Below are 20,415 nucleotides of genomic sequence, written 5' to 3' on the forward strand. Positions count from 1 at the left end.
ACATCCTCCCTACTTAATCTGGTTGATGTCTTCAGAAAAGTTACTGAAGCACTGGACAAGAGCAAATCAGTACACACCACTTAGCTAGACCTCAGAAAGGCATCCAACACCATTCCACACTTCAGTATCATAAGTAAACTATCCAAGCTAAATGTCAACTCCTTTGTAACTCATTGGATAGCAAATTGGTTCACCAACTGAAACCAAATAGTAAGGGCTGGTGGCTTTACCTCCCCCAAAAGTCCTGCCATTAGTGGTATACCCCAGGATTTCATCCCTGAGCCATTCCTCTTTAACATTGACTTCTTGGAGGTCAAAGCTAATGCAAAGCATTTTTGGCTGACCAAGTTTACAGATGACTGGAAACTTGGTGCTTTCATAAATTCCCCAGAGAACACCAAAATCCTCTTAGAGGGCCTGTACTAAACAAATAGCTGATGTGAAAACTATGAACAAAAACTAAATGCAAAGAAGGGTATAATCATAACCTAATGCAAGCAAGACTTTCCTTGTAAGTATCAGATTGACAACACAAGGCTGAAATTTGATCCCATAGTTAGGGATTTGGGAACATTTGTCAACAATGAACTGTCCTTTAATCACCAGGTGTCAACTGTTGTAAGATAGTCCATTTTCATTGCACAACTTATATCAAAATGTATTGCATCCAGATGCAGGGATGTACTCATTCCATTGGACTCGAGACTCATTAGGTCAATCATTGAGTATAATGCCCCTTTGTCATGTACTTGCCTAAACACTTGTCAAAACTGTAATGACCACAACACTTTCTCATAAAAAAAAAATAATAAAGGGTCTAAATCATAAAAACTATGCAAACCACCTCAAAACCATGTCCCTTTTCTCAGTGTCATATAGACTACTGAGAAGCAACCTGTACCTCGCGCAGACCCTCTTCTGTCCGACCTATTACACATTCACAAGTCCAATGTAATGGTATCATAAACACCAGCTCAGGGGATCTGAATCTCTGTTGCAAAATAAACAGAACATATTTGAAGATTGGTATTTATCTCAGTGAATACTGCTTCTATGGAACTGTCTTCCAATCCACATAAAGCAAAGGACTTCTATAACTGTTCAAACATAAAAGGTAGATGAATGGATGGGTAACTGCAGATTCATCCCCATTTTAACACCTTTGTTCCACATGAATAGGGGAAACATGTAAATGTTTTAATACATCCTTGTTTAGCCCATCTCAGAGTTATTCTTGTGGAAAATATAAGGGCTAAAAACTACCATGGGAATATAAGGCTAGGCTTCTTGAGACCATTTGAGATCAATAGTCTTTGTGAGTACCTATGACTAGAGAGTAAAGGAGCTAGTTCTCTTCATAGCTGAGACCAGAAGAGACAGAAAGACATGGTACTGGTGAGTCATGTCAGGAAGATGTGAACAATGTCATTCTGAATAGGATGGACACAAAGGGGAGGAAGGAGCGAGCACAGGCAGCAGATTTAAGAGCCAGCTACTATATGGCTCTCTGAAAGTACTTTTTTTTTCACAGAGAGAGTTTATGGAGCCATGTAATGGGTCTTGGATAAGGTTCCACAGAGGCATTCAAACATGCATGGGACAGGTGGAAAAAGGCTAAGGAGGAGGGGTAGAGATGGAGAGGGAGTTAGAATATTAAGGCACTTCAAATGGCTGACTAGACAGACATGTCTCCTTCTAAAGCTAAGCTATGTAATGCAGTGAAATGTAATGTAATGCAGTGTAATGTAATATAACACTATGGAGTGTAATTAATGCAGTGAAATGTAGTGTAATTAATGCAGTGAAATGTAATATAATGTAATGCAGTGCAATGAATGCAGTGAAATGCAATATAATGTAATGCTGTGTAATGTAATATAACACCATGGAGTGTAATTAATGCAGTGAAATGTAATTTAATTAATGCAGTGAAATTTAATATAATGTAACACAGTGCAATGAATGCAGTGAAATGCAATATAATGTAATGCTGTGTAATGTAATATAACACCATGGAGTGTAATTAATGCAGTGAAATGTAATTTAATTAATGCAGTGAAATTTAATATAATGTAACGCAGTGCAATGAATGCAGTGAAATGCAATATAATGTAATGCTGTGTAATATAATGTAAATATATCAGGAAGATGCTGTCTGGAGATCCCAGCTATTCTTCACTGCAGAATGTCTCTTAATGTAAGAACTATAAAGTTTCCATGTAAGGTGAAGCTGCAGTTGTCAGCTGGAAGTTCTGCTAATTGACCCTCAAAGTTTATGTAGAGATGTGGCAGAAAATGTGTTTGGATGAATCTTGATTTAAAACTGAAGTGGAGGTTGACTACAGTTAGGATTGTCCTTGCACCAGACTTCTTATGTCCTAAGCAGTGGTAATTCAGGATAAGAACTTGTCTCCAATTAGCAAGATATTGGAGGAATGCTTGACAATGAATTGTGGATGTGTGGGCTGTAAATGGGAGGCAAAAACAAAAAAATGAAAATGTTGATACCTTGATGGTATCCCCAAGGTTTCACAGCCAAAGATGGATTTAGCTTTAAGGAAGTGACTGTTGGCTTCATATTTCCCACCTAAGCTGAAAACAGAATTATCTGACATGGAATATGCTACTGTCCATGTTGTCTCATTAGGAAATGTTACACACTACGTCTGGAATCTGTACTACCCCTGCTTATAACAAATGCTTCAGCTATCATCTAAAGGCTACAGTTAACAATGAACAAAATCCATAGATTCATGGTCAGGTTTGCCTTCTTAGTCTTAACTCATCAACACCTGCGTGGTGTGGAATGTTACACCTCTTACTGCCTGCACACATCCTTGCATTCCAGAGCATTTTCTGAAAGATCAGCATAGAAAGCATGAGATAGTCTAGGCTTTTCTATTGTGGGACATCGTAGATTAACATTTTTAATGTCATTTTATTAACAAATCCATGCCCTTTCTAAATTCTGCCTATTATAAGCTGGTATGGCACTTAGTTAAAAAGTCAGACTTAGGAAAGCATCTGAACACCATAAGAAGGTATGGGTGTTAGTTGGAAGTATACAAAAAAGGTGCTACATGCTTGAATGAGTTAAGAAGGCTGACTGTCTCTTTGTCAACCACAGGGTTTTTCCATCTTATTAATCTTGGACATTGTCCTTCTTTAAGCAGGGATCTTAAACTCCAGAATCTCACTAGGTCACTGTACTCTACCTCATCTCCTTTCAATCACACACTGTGACAACTTACTGTATCTTTAGGTGTAGGACTTGGATTCCCCACCAGTTAATAACAAGTCCCTCACTTCCCTGACTAAACTCACTTGCAGGCTAAAATGCCACTTAACATTAGCGATACAAAGTACTGATGAAGGCATAAGCTGTATAGTTAGAATACCAATGATTTTAGTTATTATACGCATGATTCTGCTCAGAATACCAATGCTTTTAGTTATTATACGCATAATTCTGCTCGGAATACCAATGCTTTTAGTTATTATACGCATAATTCTGCTCGGAATACCAATGCTTTTAGTTATTATATTGCATGATTCTGCTCGGAATACCAATGCTTTTAGTTATTATACTCTGATTAAGCTATGGCATCTGCTGAGGTTATATTCCTTTGTCGTGCATGGAGCACCATGAGTACACTCCAATGTTAGTTAAATTACATACTGGTTCAGCCATACTGTAGCCTGAGATACAACCTTAATAATGGCTAGAATGTTGTTAAGCACCTCCTAGGCACTTTTAACATCATGTCTTGCACTGAAAGCTGACAGCGCTGGCCAGTAAACAGCAGCAGTAACTCCCATTTCTGCCTGGTGACTACTAACGTACACCCAATATTTTGAATTAAACTGCTTCCCACAGTCAGGGAGTACATAAGGACATCAACCACTACCCAACAGCTTTAGTGGTTTTCTGAGCCAGCACAACACATCACATTTTTTTTATTCTTACTTTTTACTAACTAGTAGAATATGGAGCAGGTAAATCTCCATGCAGTAGAAAGAATTATGATTGGATCTTAGTCACGAGGTGAATTTCTTGGCATCCATGTCTCCATCACATAATATACTCATTATGATTAGAGAACCAGACATAATCTTTTATGTTATGCTACCTGATGTATTAATTTATTGTACTGTTCTTTGTTTTTTATAATGAGGTCATGGCTGAAAATGTGTGCTTCAAGTGTGCTCCACTTACTGTAGTCAGAAATTAAACAAACACACAAGTATAGGAAGTTGGCTTTAGCCTATCACAGAATTGTGCAAGAAGTTACTTTACAGATTCTTTAAACTGGCAGCTGCACTGGGATCACCCTCCCTTCCAATAGTCCTGAAGTGCCTTTGCTGAAGTAGCTGAAGCTGTGGCGGGCTCCCCCATACACCTCATTTTAGATCTTGATTTTGGAAATGGATCTAGAACAAACATTCTGAATAATTCATTTCTTTAGCACCTTGATGGTGATGGATTTGGATTTACAAAGAGTTTCTACGTTCCTGCAACTCTAAAATGGGTCAGGCGTATTCCTTGTCCTATCTTCCTGAACAAGCTTGTTGAATTTTCTTATAAAGATAGGAGTTAATGTTGTGCACATCTTTGTGACCTTCCTTTTGTAATGATATGGAAAGAATGAGACTAATAATCCCCAATTTAAATGTTTTGTTCTCACACATGCCACCATTCATGGAAATACTTCTTCACTTGTCTTTACAAAAGAAAACAGATTTCCTTTTTCAGCGGGCAATGTAAGCACATCCCTACCACTCCTGTATTTAGTCGCAAACTACACCAGCAAAACACAGGAATTTTAAAAAGTTGCCAACATAACAAAAACACTGCTAGCTTTCCATAAACCCCAAAACAGAAACAGATTGCTTCTGCATGTGTCTCTAAGCACCACAGCCCCCTGGTGTGGGTGCTTAATTTCGACCTTTTTACTTAGACAAACTCCATGGTCACACAACCCCAGCAGGAACAAATCTTCAACAAAACTGTTACAGTTAGAAAACCCAAGCTGACCACACTAATGTGACTGTGAGTGTTTGACTGTTACAGCCATGTCATTTATTGGCAAGCAGTAGTCGACAAACTGTGTGGTAACCATATATACACACAATACTTTTTATTTGGTTAGCCATAACCTGCAGTGTATGACATAAAGCAGTAATGATTGATAACTATAGTTAACCATAATGCAATGCAGTGCCATAATTTTTTTAGAATACATACATTGCAGTATGGTGAAAGGAACAGAGTGAAACATGACTTCACATTGTATAGTTTGTTTGTGTCTTTCGGCTTTTCCCGGTTAGGGGTCGCCACAGCGGAACTCCGGTCCGCTAATGATTGGCAGTAGAGTTTTACGTGCTGGCTTGCCGGGCCTAATGCACAACCTTCAACGAAGGAATGCCCGTTCACGCATGTCGCCACACAGAAGATACTCTAACTGACAATCGAACAGGCAACATCTAACTGTGAGGCGACAATGCTACTGCAGCACCACCACCGCAGTAATTCCTACAATCTGTTCTTTTTGACCTTATGAGTTTTCTATTTAGGCTTCCTTGTATTTTAAACGTGTTCATTGAGACCCTTTTACTGTCCTTCCTCTCATTACCAAGCAGGCTGATGTTCTGGCTTTCTGTATGTTATTTCTTCCTTTAGTCGCACATAATACCTGTTCACGTACTTCTCATAGTTTTGAATCTATTCTTAAAAAAGGTTCAAGAAGAATCCACAGTCATGTCCGCTGCTGGTTCTTTGACAGCTCGGTTGCTTTATTCTTTGCAATATGTACCCTGTGAAGAATGAAGAGTTACTAAAAGGTATTGAGAAGCAAATGTTTTCCTTAAAGTGACTTGATCTTTTCTTCTTTCCAGACTTCAGATACTCCTAATCATTTCCTATATGGTGCAGGTAATACTTATGGAAAACTTGTTTTGCAGACCAAAATCCCCCTCATCTATGTGAGACTCTGAGCAAGGTATCTATACAGACCAAGGCTTCGAGTTCCAGCAAGGAGATAGCATAAAGCATTATATCCCAGAAAGGATAAAAACACATTGTTTGATTGTGGCCTGTAAATTACTTCTGAGAATATTGTGTGGGAAGTCATATATCTTCTGTCTCTCTTTTTACAGCGGTACAATAGCAGCATATCCCATTACTGATTTTTGTGGGTTTTGAAAGATGCTTTTGAGAAAAGCATAAATGTACAAGCTTTCAAACTGAGGAACACAGAGTGAGAAAAACAGAGTGCTAGAGCCAGTGTATCTTAAAAAGGCTGCACCTGCTGTTACTCCCAACAGCAAAATGAGCAGTCTTCTATAAGACCTCTACACAAGCCTTTAGTTTGCCAGGCAAAGAAATCATTTGCTGCTGCTTGCTGGATGGATTCTTTTTTCTTCTTTTTGCACACTGCTCTGCAGAATCTTGGTGGTGGTGGGGGGGATGGGGGCGTAGGGGCTGGGTGTGGGCGTGATACAGTTATAAAGCAAGATTCTCTGCTCGGCTACAGACATTGCTGCAGAGAACATTAATGGCTATCGGCTATCTGCAGTAGGGCCTTCATAGAACACAGGCATACGCATACTCCTTAGCCTTAACGATCAAGGGCTTGCTGTCAATTTTCTGCTGGAGATTTATAGAAAGTGACAAAATATTTTAAGATGCCTGAGTGTTGGGATGGGGTAAGTCATTTATGCATTCAGTTTAACTATATACATACAAACATATACACACACACACACACACACATATATATATATATATATATATATATATATATATATATATATATATATATATATATACACTTATGTGTGTGTGTGTGTGTATATATATATATATATATATATATATATATATATATAGATATATATACAATGTGTAATATAGGAATGCATTGATGGTACTGCTTGCCAGTGATTTTATATTATGTAATTACATTAATTGCATGTATACCTATATAGATCAAACAATATGTAGGCATGCATGTGACTTGCATCATTGTTTATTATTTTCAACATTATTAGCCCCATTGGCTTAAATTTTGGATACAAAATGTATTGTTTCTTGGTATCTTTCTGCATATGTAACCATGCCAGCCAACTGTAGCAGATTTTAATCTATTGTTTAGGTATGTATTTGCATTTCATAGGAAGAATTACTTCTGCAGGAGTAGCATATGTTGAATGACACAGGTAATGTATAAATATGAAAAAAAAATGCATGCACAGAATAGTTAGCTTGCTGCCTGTTGGGAGGGCTGTGTCCTAGCTTGTACATTAGTAACTGCACTGTCATGCTTCCAAATACATCCACCTTCTAGTAGGTGTGTATTGCAGAAATCATTTGTAAGCAGACACACACATGACTGAGAAAACAAAAAAAAATGCAATGCTGCATTTTCTGACATTGAAACTTATGTTAAAATGTTATGCTCCATAATGCAGCAAAGATGTAACATTACATGCATTTCTGAATATTGTAAAAACGCAAATTAGAGAGAAGATACTAGAACAATATGTATACAATTTACATGGTAATAGATTTGTTTTACAAACCTGTCACGTGCATCTGATGTATCCATATTGCATGTATATTTATCTACTTATCTAGTTATATATTTTGATTTATATATCTGTAGAGTTATATTGCAGGTATTCTTCATATTTTTGGAACTGTTCCAGATATCTGCCCTGATAAACTGAAAATATAATTGTTTGGTATAAGGAAGCTTTTTTTTAAGTGATATCATTGGTAGCAGTATTTCTGAGTCCAGTACCAACAACACAGCCATTTTTTGAATGTTTTGAGTAGTGACAGCAAACACACTGAGAAGCAGCTGTGTGGTCTGTCATATATATAACACTCCTTTTCCTTTGGCCTTCTAGGGGTTTAGATGGTTTCTGGGAAATGACTATGTGCACACATTTGTCATTTATGACCCAGTGCTTTTTTCTTGCTTGCTTTGCTTAATGAATGTACACCTGGGAGAAACATGGCTGACTGTGTCTGCCGCCATGTCCTTGGAAAACATTGAGGTCACTAGACTACTAATATTAGATGGTCTATTATGATCTTATAGAAAAAAATGCATAAAAATTCCTACAGTGGATTATCCCTTTCCTTTTTCCATTCTTGGGGTTAGTACTAGTACCCATGCAGTTTATGAAAAAATCTGAAATTAGCTGAAGGCAGTTTTGAAAGGAATGAATTTATAGCAGCATTACAGATGCCATATCAACAATTTTAACACATATTGCTGAGGTATCAGGAAATGATTGCCAGTCATCACAGTGTCATTTGAAAAGTTTAATTAAAGGAAGACATAAAGGAAACAGTCTTCCAAGCACAATACATATCTTACTACACATTCTGATGTGTACACACAAAAAAATAAATAAATAAATGTGTGTAGGTCTATGCATTTTCATTGTGCATAAGTATACTTACACATATGTAAATGTTGAAATTAGTATACCTGTAGAACGTACTAAGACAAAGAAACTAAATATGCCTATAAGCACATACATACACCCAGTGCTCGTGTGCACAGATGCATGAGTACACACACACACACACACACACACACACACACACACACACACACACACACACACACACACACACACACACACACACACACACACACACACACACACACACACACACACACACACACACACACACACACACACACACACACACACACACACACACACACACACACACACAGACACACACACGTTCAGTGCAAAATCTATACATTTACCTGTATATTCAACTAAAATGTTTAATATACATTCTCTATGGATTAATGTTTTTCCTTAAGGGTTGGAGGCAAGGCATCTTACCCCTAAGGCTGGAAACCTTTTGCTCATCATTAGAAGGATCTGTTTATATATATATATATATATATATATATATATATATATATATATATATATATATATATGTACTGAAAAAGTTCTGTAGTTCTGTTAGGGGCAAACACTCTTATCTATGTAATAGCTTTTATTTTTGTATAAAGATCAATTTCTAAACAAGTTACAAGTGCTTTGAAGTCTCAAATGAGGTCCAGGTCGTGGTTCTTTTTTTGTGGTTAAGGAGGCACAGATAGCAACTTTGATGCTCATAAAGTACAAGTTTTCCCTGTGGTTTATGTTTTCCTATAAAGGTGGGAGATATCATACCTCCAAGGCTGGAAACTATTGCACGTCACTACAAGAATTTGTTTACACACACACACACACACACACACACACACACACACACACACACACACACACACACACACACACACACACACACACACACACACACACACACACACACACACACACACACACACACACGTGCACGTGCGTGTGAACACACACACACATACGTGCCCACACACACACACACACACACACACACACACACACACACACACACACACACACATGCACGCACACATACGCACACACACACACACACACACACACACACACACACACACACACACACACACACACACACACACACACAACATATGTCAGAATATTAGTGGCAGTTACATATGGCATGAATATTTGGTACATCATTTTCACAACAGAAATGAAACTGGATTGGTTAATTCCATTTTGTCTTTCAAGGTATAACATCAGCATCTGGAAAATGTGAGATTAAAATGCATTATTTTATACACATAAAGTATCATCTACCTAGCTGATATATTGCCCCATAGTAAAAATTCACAGGCACATGTCATTGAGAAATTTGAGTTTGATTTCTCTTTTCTTAAGTGGGTAGGTAAGGGTGGGTGAGCGGGATGATTTCCAGCATTTATCAGCCCTTTGGTTTGATATTAGAGGAAGGGATTCATCATCCAGTTTGAGAACAGCTCACTAATGCTTTCTCAAAGCTGGCCTGTTGCAATTAAATCTGAAGAGAAGAAACATCTGGAAAAAGGTGCAATGTGAATAAATAACAAGTAATTCACTTGAAATGATTTCGTATAAAATCCATCCATCCTTCCATTCCCATTTTTCCCATTTTTGCATATGGGGTTGGGGTATCACTTCAACAGTGACAATCTAGAGCCAAGGTTTACACTGCCAGGTGTCTAGCCCTGCCATGGTATTTGTTTCACACTGCACACTCACATACACACTCACACATATGGCTCATTTAGATTGTCCAATCCACCTTCAGCATGTATTTGGAATATGGAGGCAAACCGGAGCTCCTGGAAGAAACTCAAGCGAAGACTCCACACAGAAGATACCCCAGCAGAGAATCATACCAGGTAACCTCTTGCTGTGAGGCAAAGTAAAAAATGACCACATTTACACCAACACAGATGTTTTGGTACTTCACTGTTGTTGCTGCCTGATAGTACTTGGCATGATATTAGGATGGGCAGTTTATACAATGGGAAGAATAGGTCTTGCAATTCGATAGGTTGAGAGATGCCTCCCGCCCATTGTCATATACCATAAACATACATTCTGCTTTATAAGCTTGTTTTACTTTTTTGTAACTTACATATAATTATGCTTTAAGTGCCTTTAGCCATTTCAGGATAATCATTGTATATGTTTGATCTACGGTGAAAACAAGAGCACAAACAATATGCAGCATCTGTGCTTATGCATTAATGTACCCAGGTGATACCCACTCCAGTTGATTGGATTGCTGACATTGCAGTGCAACATTGGGGGGGGGGTGCTGCTGCACCCCTGAGTGTTTCATCCTTCCGATGAGGCATTAAACCAAGGTCCCATCTACTTGAGTAAGTGGTAGCAGGTAGGTGATGCAGAAGATTCCCATGGCACCTATCAGAAAAAATAGGGGAAATTCGCAGATCCCCCAGCCAAATTTTGGGTCTATATCATTTTGTCGAACACTTACTCTGTCAAATGTTTATTCTTTGAACTTTATCCATCGAACACCATTTCAGCGAATGGTTATGTCACTGAAACATATTCCTAGTGAAAGAAGCTACATGGCCACCAGAGCAATTGTAACAAAAACAACATTATTTTAAACTCACCAAAGTGGGGGGCTTTGCTGTGCTCCTACCCCTCACTCATATATATATATATATATATATATATATATATATATATATATATATATATATATATACCAACTCCGAGTTTGCACTACATTGGGGAAAAGGGCACATTTGTAACAAAGGCCAACTATCTACCCATATTGAGAAAAAAGTTTTGATGGTGTAACCATTCGCTGAAATGGTGTTCGATGGATGAAGTTTGATGAATAAATATTCAACAAAGTAAGTGTTTGACAAAATGATATAGAACTCCAGATTTCACTGTAATATAAATACTACCTCTGGTGTATCTTGAAATGAGGCCACTATCCTAGGTGGGCTAATCTGGTCAACAAAGGATAAATAAATAACAATAAATACCAGTTTGGCTGCATTAAATAGGGAAAATGGATGTGGTAGTAGTAGTAGTGTAATGTGAAACTGTTTCACTTGTATAAAAGGTTTATAAAACAGGCTTGCTCAAATCAAACTAAATTAAACAGTTTCCTGGTAGATGTTTTTTCTGAAAACTGATGCAAAGAAATTTTCTTCTCCAGGGTTTGAATCCCTTCACCTCAATTTAGTATGCTACAAGACTGACTCATAGATGATTTGGAGAAACAGATGTATGATGATGGCAGGAGACTCTTGAGAATGATTTTCTGTTTGTTTCAAGCTGTACTTTTCATCATATTTGTCAGAGTATAACATACATAACTTGACAGAGTAGGCTTTAAAAATTTCCAGTTTTAAGCACTTGAACCCTTGTCACCTTTGATAATCACCAGAAGGTGGGGAACTACATCAGATTGGATAATACAGAATGCACAAGGCTGAATGCTGTGGACCTTCTAGTTAAGTATCATAACATATATATGTACTACAGTAATGTTGTGCATGACATACCGTCATTTATTTGGTTGGAATGTTTATGCCACATAGATCAAATTAAAACACAACTTAGTAAATGGCAGTTCTGCATCATTGTGTGTGTGTGTGTGTGTGTGTGTGTGTGTGTGTGTGTGTGTGTGTGTGTGTGTGTGCGTGTGCGTGTTTGTGTGTAGAGCAATTATTTTGGGGAGAGTTAAACTCTAGTATATAAATGATTCTACTGTGTGTGTGTGTGTGTGTGTGTGTGTGTGTGTGTGTGTGTGTGTGTGTGTGTTTAAATTTGTGTGTTGGGATACTTAATTGCAAATGGTTGAGGGCCATTTATGTGTGTGTGCGTGTGTGCATGCATGTGTGCATGTGCGTGTGTGTGTGTGCGCGTGTGTGTGTGTGTGTGTGTGTGTGTGTGTGTGTGTGTGTGTGTGTGTGTGTGTGTGTGTGTGTGTGTGTGTGTGTGTGTGTGTGCGTATGTGTGTGTGAGATTCTGGAGACCTACCTCCAAATGGTAGTGCCATTTCATTTTATGTGTGCATGTGTATTGGAGGACTTACTTTCAAATAGCGGAACTATTTCTGTGTGTTGTGCTCACTGAGAGGTGGTTTGCAGTGAATGAAAAAGGGGAATATTTTCTATAGTGAAGATATTCTTATTACGGTATTTTATTTCACGTGTTCCTGCAGGAAAAATAACATGCCATTAACAATATATATATACACACACACATATATATATATATGTATGTATATAGATACTCTACACATTTTGGCAGAGTTTACTTGTATTCTTAAATTATACTTTTTCTGCTATGCCACACATCTACTTCCAAAGCTATAAAATGCACACATTGTATATTTAAGCCCAAGGATAGTAAGAACATATTCTGTTGATATATTGCATTATACAGTGCATTATTTTGACAGTAAGGTATCGTGCTGTGACTATAAAATACCTTTAACCTGTTTGCTGTTACTAACAATGTTAGTGGCATATTTAAGGATGCAAGAGATAGTGTCCAGTATAACTATTTAGAATTAGATTTACAACTTTGTATGATCTGTTGCCAGACTTATGACCTACTAGTCTTCAAGAACCTTCACCACTGTAACCTATGTTTATAATTTCTACTTTACACAAGGTTATGTTAAGGAAGTTAATGTCTGACTTTTAACTGTAAAAGAAGCAGCTTATTCCATAAATATGGAAAGCAATGCATAATGAATCTGTTATGTTTTTTTCAGTTGTTGATATTTAATCTTAGTATTAGGTTTTCATCTCTGATGTTAGCTCCTCATTGTTGAAGTCCAGGCATAAACTTTTCAGTAGATCCTGATCAGATATTGTCTGACAGACTATACAAATGTCTGTTCTACGGAATCTGTATAGCCTTTTACCTGCAAGCTATTCTAGGGCCATTGTGTAATTTATATTACTCATGAATGTAACATATTTTAAATTCTTGTTCAGTATGTTTTATTGCTGTTAGTGTTTGTTATTGCTTTTGCTATGCTTTTTCACTATATGGGCGGAGCCTGAAATGGGTCCTCTTGGATCAGTGCTGCACCCTGGATAACAAATCTAAAGACAGATATATGAAGGAAACAGTAAGTAGTGACAGCTCCTGAAGGCTTTCTAAATAGTTCATGCTTTCCAGTGCTATGATTTTTCAAATAAAGAATCATTATAACTTTTCAAGTTGCTTCAGGTGGCTTGTTGCAAAGCTACAGAACCCAGCACTGTACAATGTGTTGGGTTATATCAGTGTAGTACAGAGATCTTTGCGGAATGGCTGGTGGACATCCTTAGAGAGCTGTTAGGTTATTGGGTGCCTTGATCAGTCAGTTCCCCAGATTGGTGCTCCAAATCCAAATTTCAGGACCAAAAAAATAAATAAAGTCTTCCCCAAAGCTGAAGATCAAAATGTGTTCTCTGTCTCTGCAACTACAGCAAGCTGCTTTCTTTTCTACAACTATAACAGACACCTTTCCACAGTTAGTGGTTACACACTGACTTTCAACCTCAATGGCAAATGTAGTATCAGCATTCATTTATCAAGCCACATTATCATTGTAGCTTCATAAATAATTGTCAGTACCACACAAGCTCCCCATTTGCACCTGCTATTTACACCTCCTGACAGGTTACACCTAGGGCAGCCACCCCTTTTATAACTCTGCATCCTTTCCCTACACACAGTCAAGGTGTGTTTTAACAATCAGTCAACTTTCTTTTGTCAAACTAAGTCAAAAGCTCATAGTGTTTCTTATTAAGGACATCTATCTCTTTTATGTGATACTGCTCTACACTGTGAACAGCTGTTAGGTGACCATGGAGTGTACCTCTCAAATCTCTTAATGCGAGAAATCTTGACAAAGCCTAAAATAATAAGAGGACAAAGGCCCAAAATAGGACAGATTTTAAATATTGCTCTTAGAAAGTTGCTAGCATAACAGGCCTTGCATTAGCATGAATTTTCCGCTGGGTATATATTCTGAAACAAGCATGTCATTATATAGTGACTTCAGTCTGCAGTGATTTGCCAGAAAACCACAAATTTTACAAGGAAAAAATATAACGCAAATCTGGACATTCTGTGAAAACTGGACAGTTGAGACGTATGCCATGCAGTTAGTGTATTTAAACAAATCTGTTTATTTATTTATTTTTTATGAGTAACATTTATTTGGCATACAAAATCAGCAAAATTCTGTTTTGTAAAAGAATTCTTCATCCTCTCGTGGCAGAATATGTCATGGGTGGACCCCATCCAGGTTATAATTTCACACTTGCTGACCATTTCTGTCAGGAGAGAAACTGAGTCACAGTACAACAAGACTGCATAGTCGGCACAGGTGACAGTTACCTAGTGTTACACCTGCCCCATTGTAGGTGGAAATTGTCTCTGACACTTTGTACCCATCACCTTCGACTCCTGTCTCTGTCTCACACCACAGTCACATAGTGGAAGTTAACTGCAGGAAGAAAGTGTCTGTGTCATTGAGTACTGGTAGTATGAGACTTCCATTTCCACCTTTTGTGATATGCACCCCCACCCAATGTTTGTGTAGAGAGGTGTGTCATTATATCCTTAGCCACCCATGCACATGATTAGGACTGTGATCTACTCCATCTTGTCACCTGTGGTAAATCTGGAAATGTCTGATGCGCAGTGTGGTTTGACCGTGATCTGAGCAGTGTAGCTTTATGATAACACTGCATGCACCATGTTTGTCCTGTGTGCCAGTGCCTCTTGCTGTGTGCTCATCAGAGCCCATCTGTCTGTGGGTGGGGGGTTGTGCAATTACCAGTTCTTGTTATTCCACCAAACTCTTATTGGATGATGATGTCAGTGTACCTTCCCTGCCGCTCATATATGTGCTCAGTACAATCATCTATACAGGGTCTGTACAGTCTGTCTCCATACAGACATATTATGGTCACATACAACATGCTAAGAACTTACTGCAGACAGAACCAGGGTCATACTGGAGCTTCATCCAGGCATGCAACGGCAGCTGATTTTCAGCAAGTGAAACATTTGCATCCATATTGGTCCCAGTTGTTATGTCTATAAAAGTACACACAATCTTTTCATCAAATGACAAACCCAATGTATTTAGACCTGACAGTGGAACTCCTTTTTATGCCTAACTGTGGTGAAACTTTCTTCAATATTTATGTTTCAGGCACAGAAATGTAACATTGTTTTGTCATAGGCAAATTGCCTTCTGCACCAACTGGAAAGCCACAGAAATATGTTACAAAGAGAATCCATGGCCTCCAACATCTGTCCTATGCAGAGAGGCTGAAATCACTATCACTCTACTCTACTCTGTACCGTACAGATTGCTCAGAGGTTGATCTATGTCTCGCCTACAAGGCAATATCGGACTCTGCCCTATTAGAGATGCTCCATGTCCTTAAGTCTAACTCCTCCTGCATTACCCGCTCAACAGGCCTAAATTTAATATGCAACATCAACAAAACCTGCTGGTGAGACAGGTTTATCTCCCAGAGGCTGCATCGTCTCTGGAATAGACGTCCCATACATGTCAAACAGACTACCTCACTGACCCTCTTCAAGCGCAACCTTGATGAGTGGATGGGAAACCACAAATTTGTCCCAGGGGTTCCACCTTTGTCCTTCATTGACAGAGACGACAGGTGCTGACTGTGGGTTCTTATTTGGGGATAAACCCTTGGCTAGGCTTGTAAGGGCCCCAGGGCCATTAGCCTAGTAACCTCCTATAATCCTATGAAAGGTCTGTACACACTTTCAAAAAATATTGAAAATGTCTAATGAAAAGAACATGCATTTCAGTCACTACATCCAAGTTTTTTTTCAGAGAGTACAGAATTACACCACAGTCACACCCATTTTTGAAATCTATTCTTTAAATCTTTCCATGTGTAACTAAAATTTGCAGTGAAGAAGTTTTTAAAAAGACTGGCACCACGAAATAAGTCAAGGCGAACCATTTTAGTGACAGAAAGACATCACTGTCATCATGGTTTGAGAGTAAGGGACCCTGTACTTCTGAAATATTTGACATGTGCAAAAAGTTCTTCTAACTTTCCAACTGAACACCATGTTATTAATGCGAAAGATCCTGTGATTGATGCAGACAAGATTGTACATAAGATAAACCAGAAATTACTCCTTTTGTAAATATATTCAGACCATTAGATTTTTAAATCTAAGAATGTTCCGAAGTTCAAGTAACTGATAACCAGCTATACAGATACATGTCTAGCTGTGTTAAATGAAAGTCGACACATTTGAAAGATTATGTGTTGCAGTCATAAAGATTATCCTGAGGTAAACTTTTGGTATTCAGAGGCAGATGTAACACAGTGCTTTTCCATGAGAATATGCAGCATCACATCAGGCTGTCTCTGCAGCCATGTTATATGTCAATGAGGTGTTCCTGGGGAGAGAAAGGATGCCAATTAACCATGCCCCCCCCAAATGTGAAGGCATCTACTTGGGGTCTATATTAGAACTTTGAATGCTTAGGTTGTCGAATGCCAAAACGTCAACACCTCAACATCAAAGTCTAATAAACGTGACAGGCCAATTATGCAAATTTTTTCCCTGGGTAAAAATTTCCTTGGCTGTCATCGGGAATTTGCCATTTTCTTCGATATAGAGCAATCTCGGAGTTCATATATTTAGTTAGGGGGGTGTGGGGGGGCACATCCCCCCCCCACTTGATTAGGGTTTTAGAGTTTGCTTTTTTTTTTGTTGGCCACACAGTTGTTTTCCATGGAAAAAAATATGCATACTTGACCTGTTGCATTTATTAGACTTCGACATTTAGGTGATGATGTTTCGGCGTTCGACAACCTAAGCATTCGAATATCTAATATACACCCTCTACCTGTCAAGAAATTTGTAGTATCACTTAGCCATGTATGTAAATTAGCACGGCTGCTTTTTGAATGTCATGGTGGTGAACATGGCCAAAAGGCTATATTCATCCTCTGTAGCAGAGCTGAGTATGGGGGAGTTTAGTGGTAAGTTGGTGTTAGGAGGTGTATTTGTGTGTGTCTGTGAATGCTTTATGAGAGGCTGCATCTGCAAGTCTGTATGTGCATATGTGTGTGTGTGTGTGTGTGTGTGTGTGTGTGTGTGTGTGTGTGTGTGTGCGTGTGTGTGTCTGCCTGGGAGGTAATGGTAAAGGACTTAGGGAGTAAGTTAAATGGCGTATGTGTATGGGTGTGGGTGTGTGTCTGTGGTGTGTGAATGGGTGAAAAGACAAATGTGTCTGTGAGTGTGATTGGGTGAAGAGGAGGCTGCTTCATCTCTGTCTGAATGTTTACATGCGTGTGTGTGTCTGGGGTGGATGTATGGTTGAAAGTTCAAGTTGGTCTGTGAGTGTGACTGGGTGGAGAGGAGGCTGTTTCATGTGTGTCTGAGTGTTTACATGCATGCATAAATGTGTGTGTGTGTGTGTGTGTGTGTGTGTGTGTGTGTGCACATGCTCCCATGTGCGGCTGTTGTTGTTGTATCTTTCGGCTTTTTCCCGGTTTGGGGTCGCCACAGTGGAACTCCAGTCCACTAATGATTGGCAGTAGATTTTTACGTACCGACTTGCCAGGCCTGACGCACAACCTTCAACGAAGGTACGCCCATTCACGCATGTCTCCACACAGAAGACGCTTGAATAAGGGAGTGCCTCTGCTTACATGATGCAGCTGGCTCCACTGTTAATTACCACTGAAAGTGCTGACCCTGTTGTTTACTGTGATTTAGAAACATGCAGATTAGCTGATAATGAGGTCTTTCCTTATTGTGGCTAATGTGTCCCTGACCTTTTCACTGAGGTTGAATTATTTATCAATTCCTGGGTATGTGTGCTCCTAACTGATATGGATTAGATTTTCAAATAACAAATAATCAGATTTAATTCCCCAAAGTAGAACATGGAAAACTGAATTGATCAGAACTTAATGATTCCTCAAAGACACACACTATGTGAATAATGAAGAACCAGTAAAGTTGCATAAAAGTCAAATACTGTTGCCCCCTCCTTCTTTGATCCAGCAGACAGTGATAAAAATGATAACTGATTTCAGCATCATGTATGCTTGTTACTGTAATATAGATACAGTTAATTACTTGTGGTATACAATTTTTGCTATATTGACACACACACACACACACACACACATACACACACACACACACACACACACACACACACACACACACACATATAGATCTCCTTCTGTTTGTCGAAGACACACTTTATCAACAAACAGAAGGTCAAACCCACTTAAACAAAAGTGCACTACATCGGAAGTGCACTTTCATGAAAGACAATTCACCGAAGCACATCACAGAGGGGATAAGGAAATATATCTTTTTCGCCACTGTAGTGCTATCTCAGAGTTAGTAGATTTAAGTAGGGGGTTTGCCCCCCTGCAAAACAGTGTTTACAGTAGTTTTTTATTTTTTTTTCCGATTCGGTGAATCAGCTTTCACAAAAGTTCACTTTCAATGTAGTGCACTTTAGCAGAAGTGAGGTTTTCGTTTTCTTTTTCTTTTTCGAGATTGTGATATTTCGATAAAGAAATTAGAGATATATATATATATATATATATATATATATATATATATATATATATATAGTTTCACTGAATGTGTAAAATGTAGAAAGTGCATAATCATGAATTTGAATATCTCAAATTCCAGGTTATGGCTTTACGTTACATGACATGCGGTGTTTACTTGGGATGTTGTTGTTGGATGTGTATGGATTTCAGTGTAGTGTAAGGTAAGTGACTGTTTTTATGGGTTTTGGGTCGGAGTTTGAGTGTGTTTCACTTTGTTTTAAAGTTGTGTGTGTGGGTTAGGGTAGCTAGGTTAACATATGAGTGTGTGATTGTTGGATGTGTTGCTGTTTGTGTATGTGTGATGTGTGTGTGTGTGTGTGTGTGTGTGTGTGTGTGTGTGTGTGTGTGTGTGTGTGTGTGCATGCGCGTGAAGGACAGTGGAATGTCTGGGTGTGAGTGTTCCGTCTGTTACTTTTTGTGCGATCTCTGAGTTAGTATATATAATAGGGGGTGTGTGCAGAGGGGCTTGCCCCCCTTTGCTTTTCTATAGTGTAGGTGTTTGCGTGTTTGGTCTTTTGTTGGTTGTGTTTGTTTTGTGTTGTGGATGTTGTGGTTTGTGTGTGGTGTAGTGTATGCTGTATGTTCGGTTTTCTGGTTTCGGGTTTTTGATGTTGCGGTGTTCTCATGGTTTCGGCTTTATGGTCTCGAAATGCTGAAATTCAAGATTTCAGCATTTCGAGAATAGGAAGTGAAACCCTATCTATCTATATATATATATATATATATATATATATATATATATATATATATATATATATATATATATATAAATATATATAGATGTATATATAGATATATAAACATACACACTGACACACACACACACACACACACACACACACACACACACACACACACACACACACACACACATACACACACACCATAGATTGATAGATAGATAAGTATACTGCTTATATTCAGTGATAAGTGGGGCGCCAGCATGAAAAGTGAGCCGTAAAGTCCACAGCCTTGTTGTTTTCACATGGCAGTAATCATAAAGCTGCAACCTGGTGTCTGTATCTTGCCAATGCAGCACACTTGGATGTTGTTAATTTAGGGAGAACATATTTTGGGGTAATGCATATGCAGGTACTGTTTCTTAGACATGCCTTGACATTCCCAAGATAAATACATTGTTATATTATCCATGTGCAAAAGGAAGATTGTCCTGTGTTATCTCAGTGTGTAAAAGAACCTAAAGTGACAGTAGGAATTAAGTCCATTGAGATTCAGTGGTCTTTGCAATGTTTGCTCAATTTTTGTACATCACGTATGTTTAGCACTTTTAGACAATGTTGTTTTTTCTAAAGTGAACTGTTGTTTTCTGTGGGGGGTTTTCTAGCAACTG

At 38.4% G+C, this 20,415-nt stretch overlaps 1 protein-coding gene across 5 annotated transcripts in view; it reads left to right on the plus strand.

Moving 5' to 3' along the window:
- Positions 1-20,415, plus strand: part of NDRG4 (NDRG family member 4) — a 1,570,634-nt gene that overhangs the window by 1,161,142 nt on the left and 389,077 nt on the right. Inside the window, exon 1 of one of the 5 annotated variants that reach the window (XM_044081337.1) lies at positions 6,529-6,705. The exons of the other annotated variants lie outside the window; for them this stretch is intronic. Coding sequence (XP_043937272.1) covers positions 6,685-6,705 — 21 coding nt within the window. The 5' untranslated portion in view covers positions 6,529-6,684. Of the gene's footprint in view, positions 1-6,528; positions 6,706-20,415 lie in introns of those variants that run through there. 5 annotated transcript variants of the gene reach the window in all.

Source organism: Protopterus annectens, chromosome 8.part0 (genome assembly GCF_019279795.1).
Source record: "Protopterus annectens isolate FY-2018-M chromosome 8.part0, PAN1.0, whole genome shotgun sequence".
Lineage (NCBI taxonomy): Eukaryota > Metazoa > Chordata > Ceratodontiformes > Protopteridae > Protopterus > Protopterus annectens.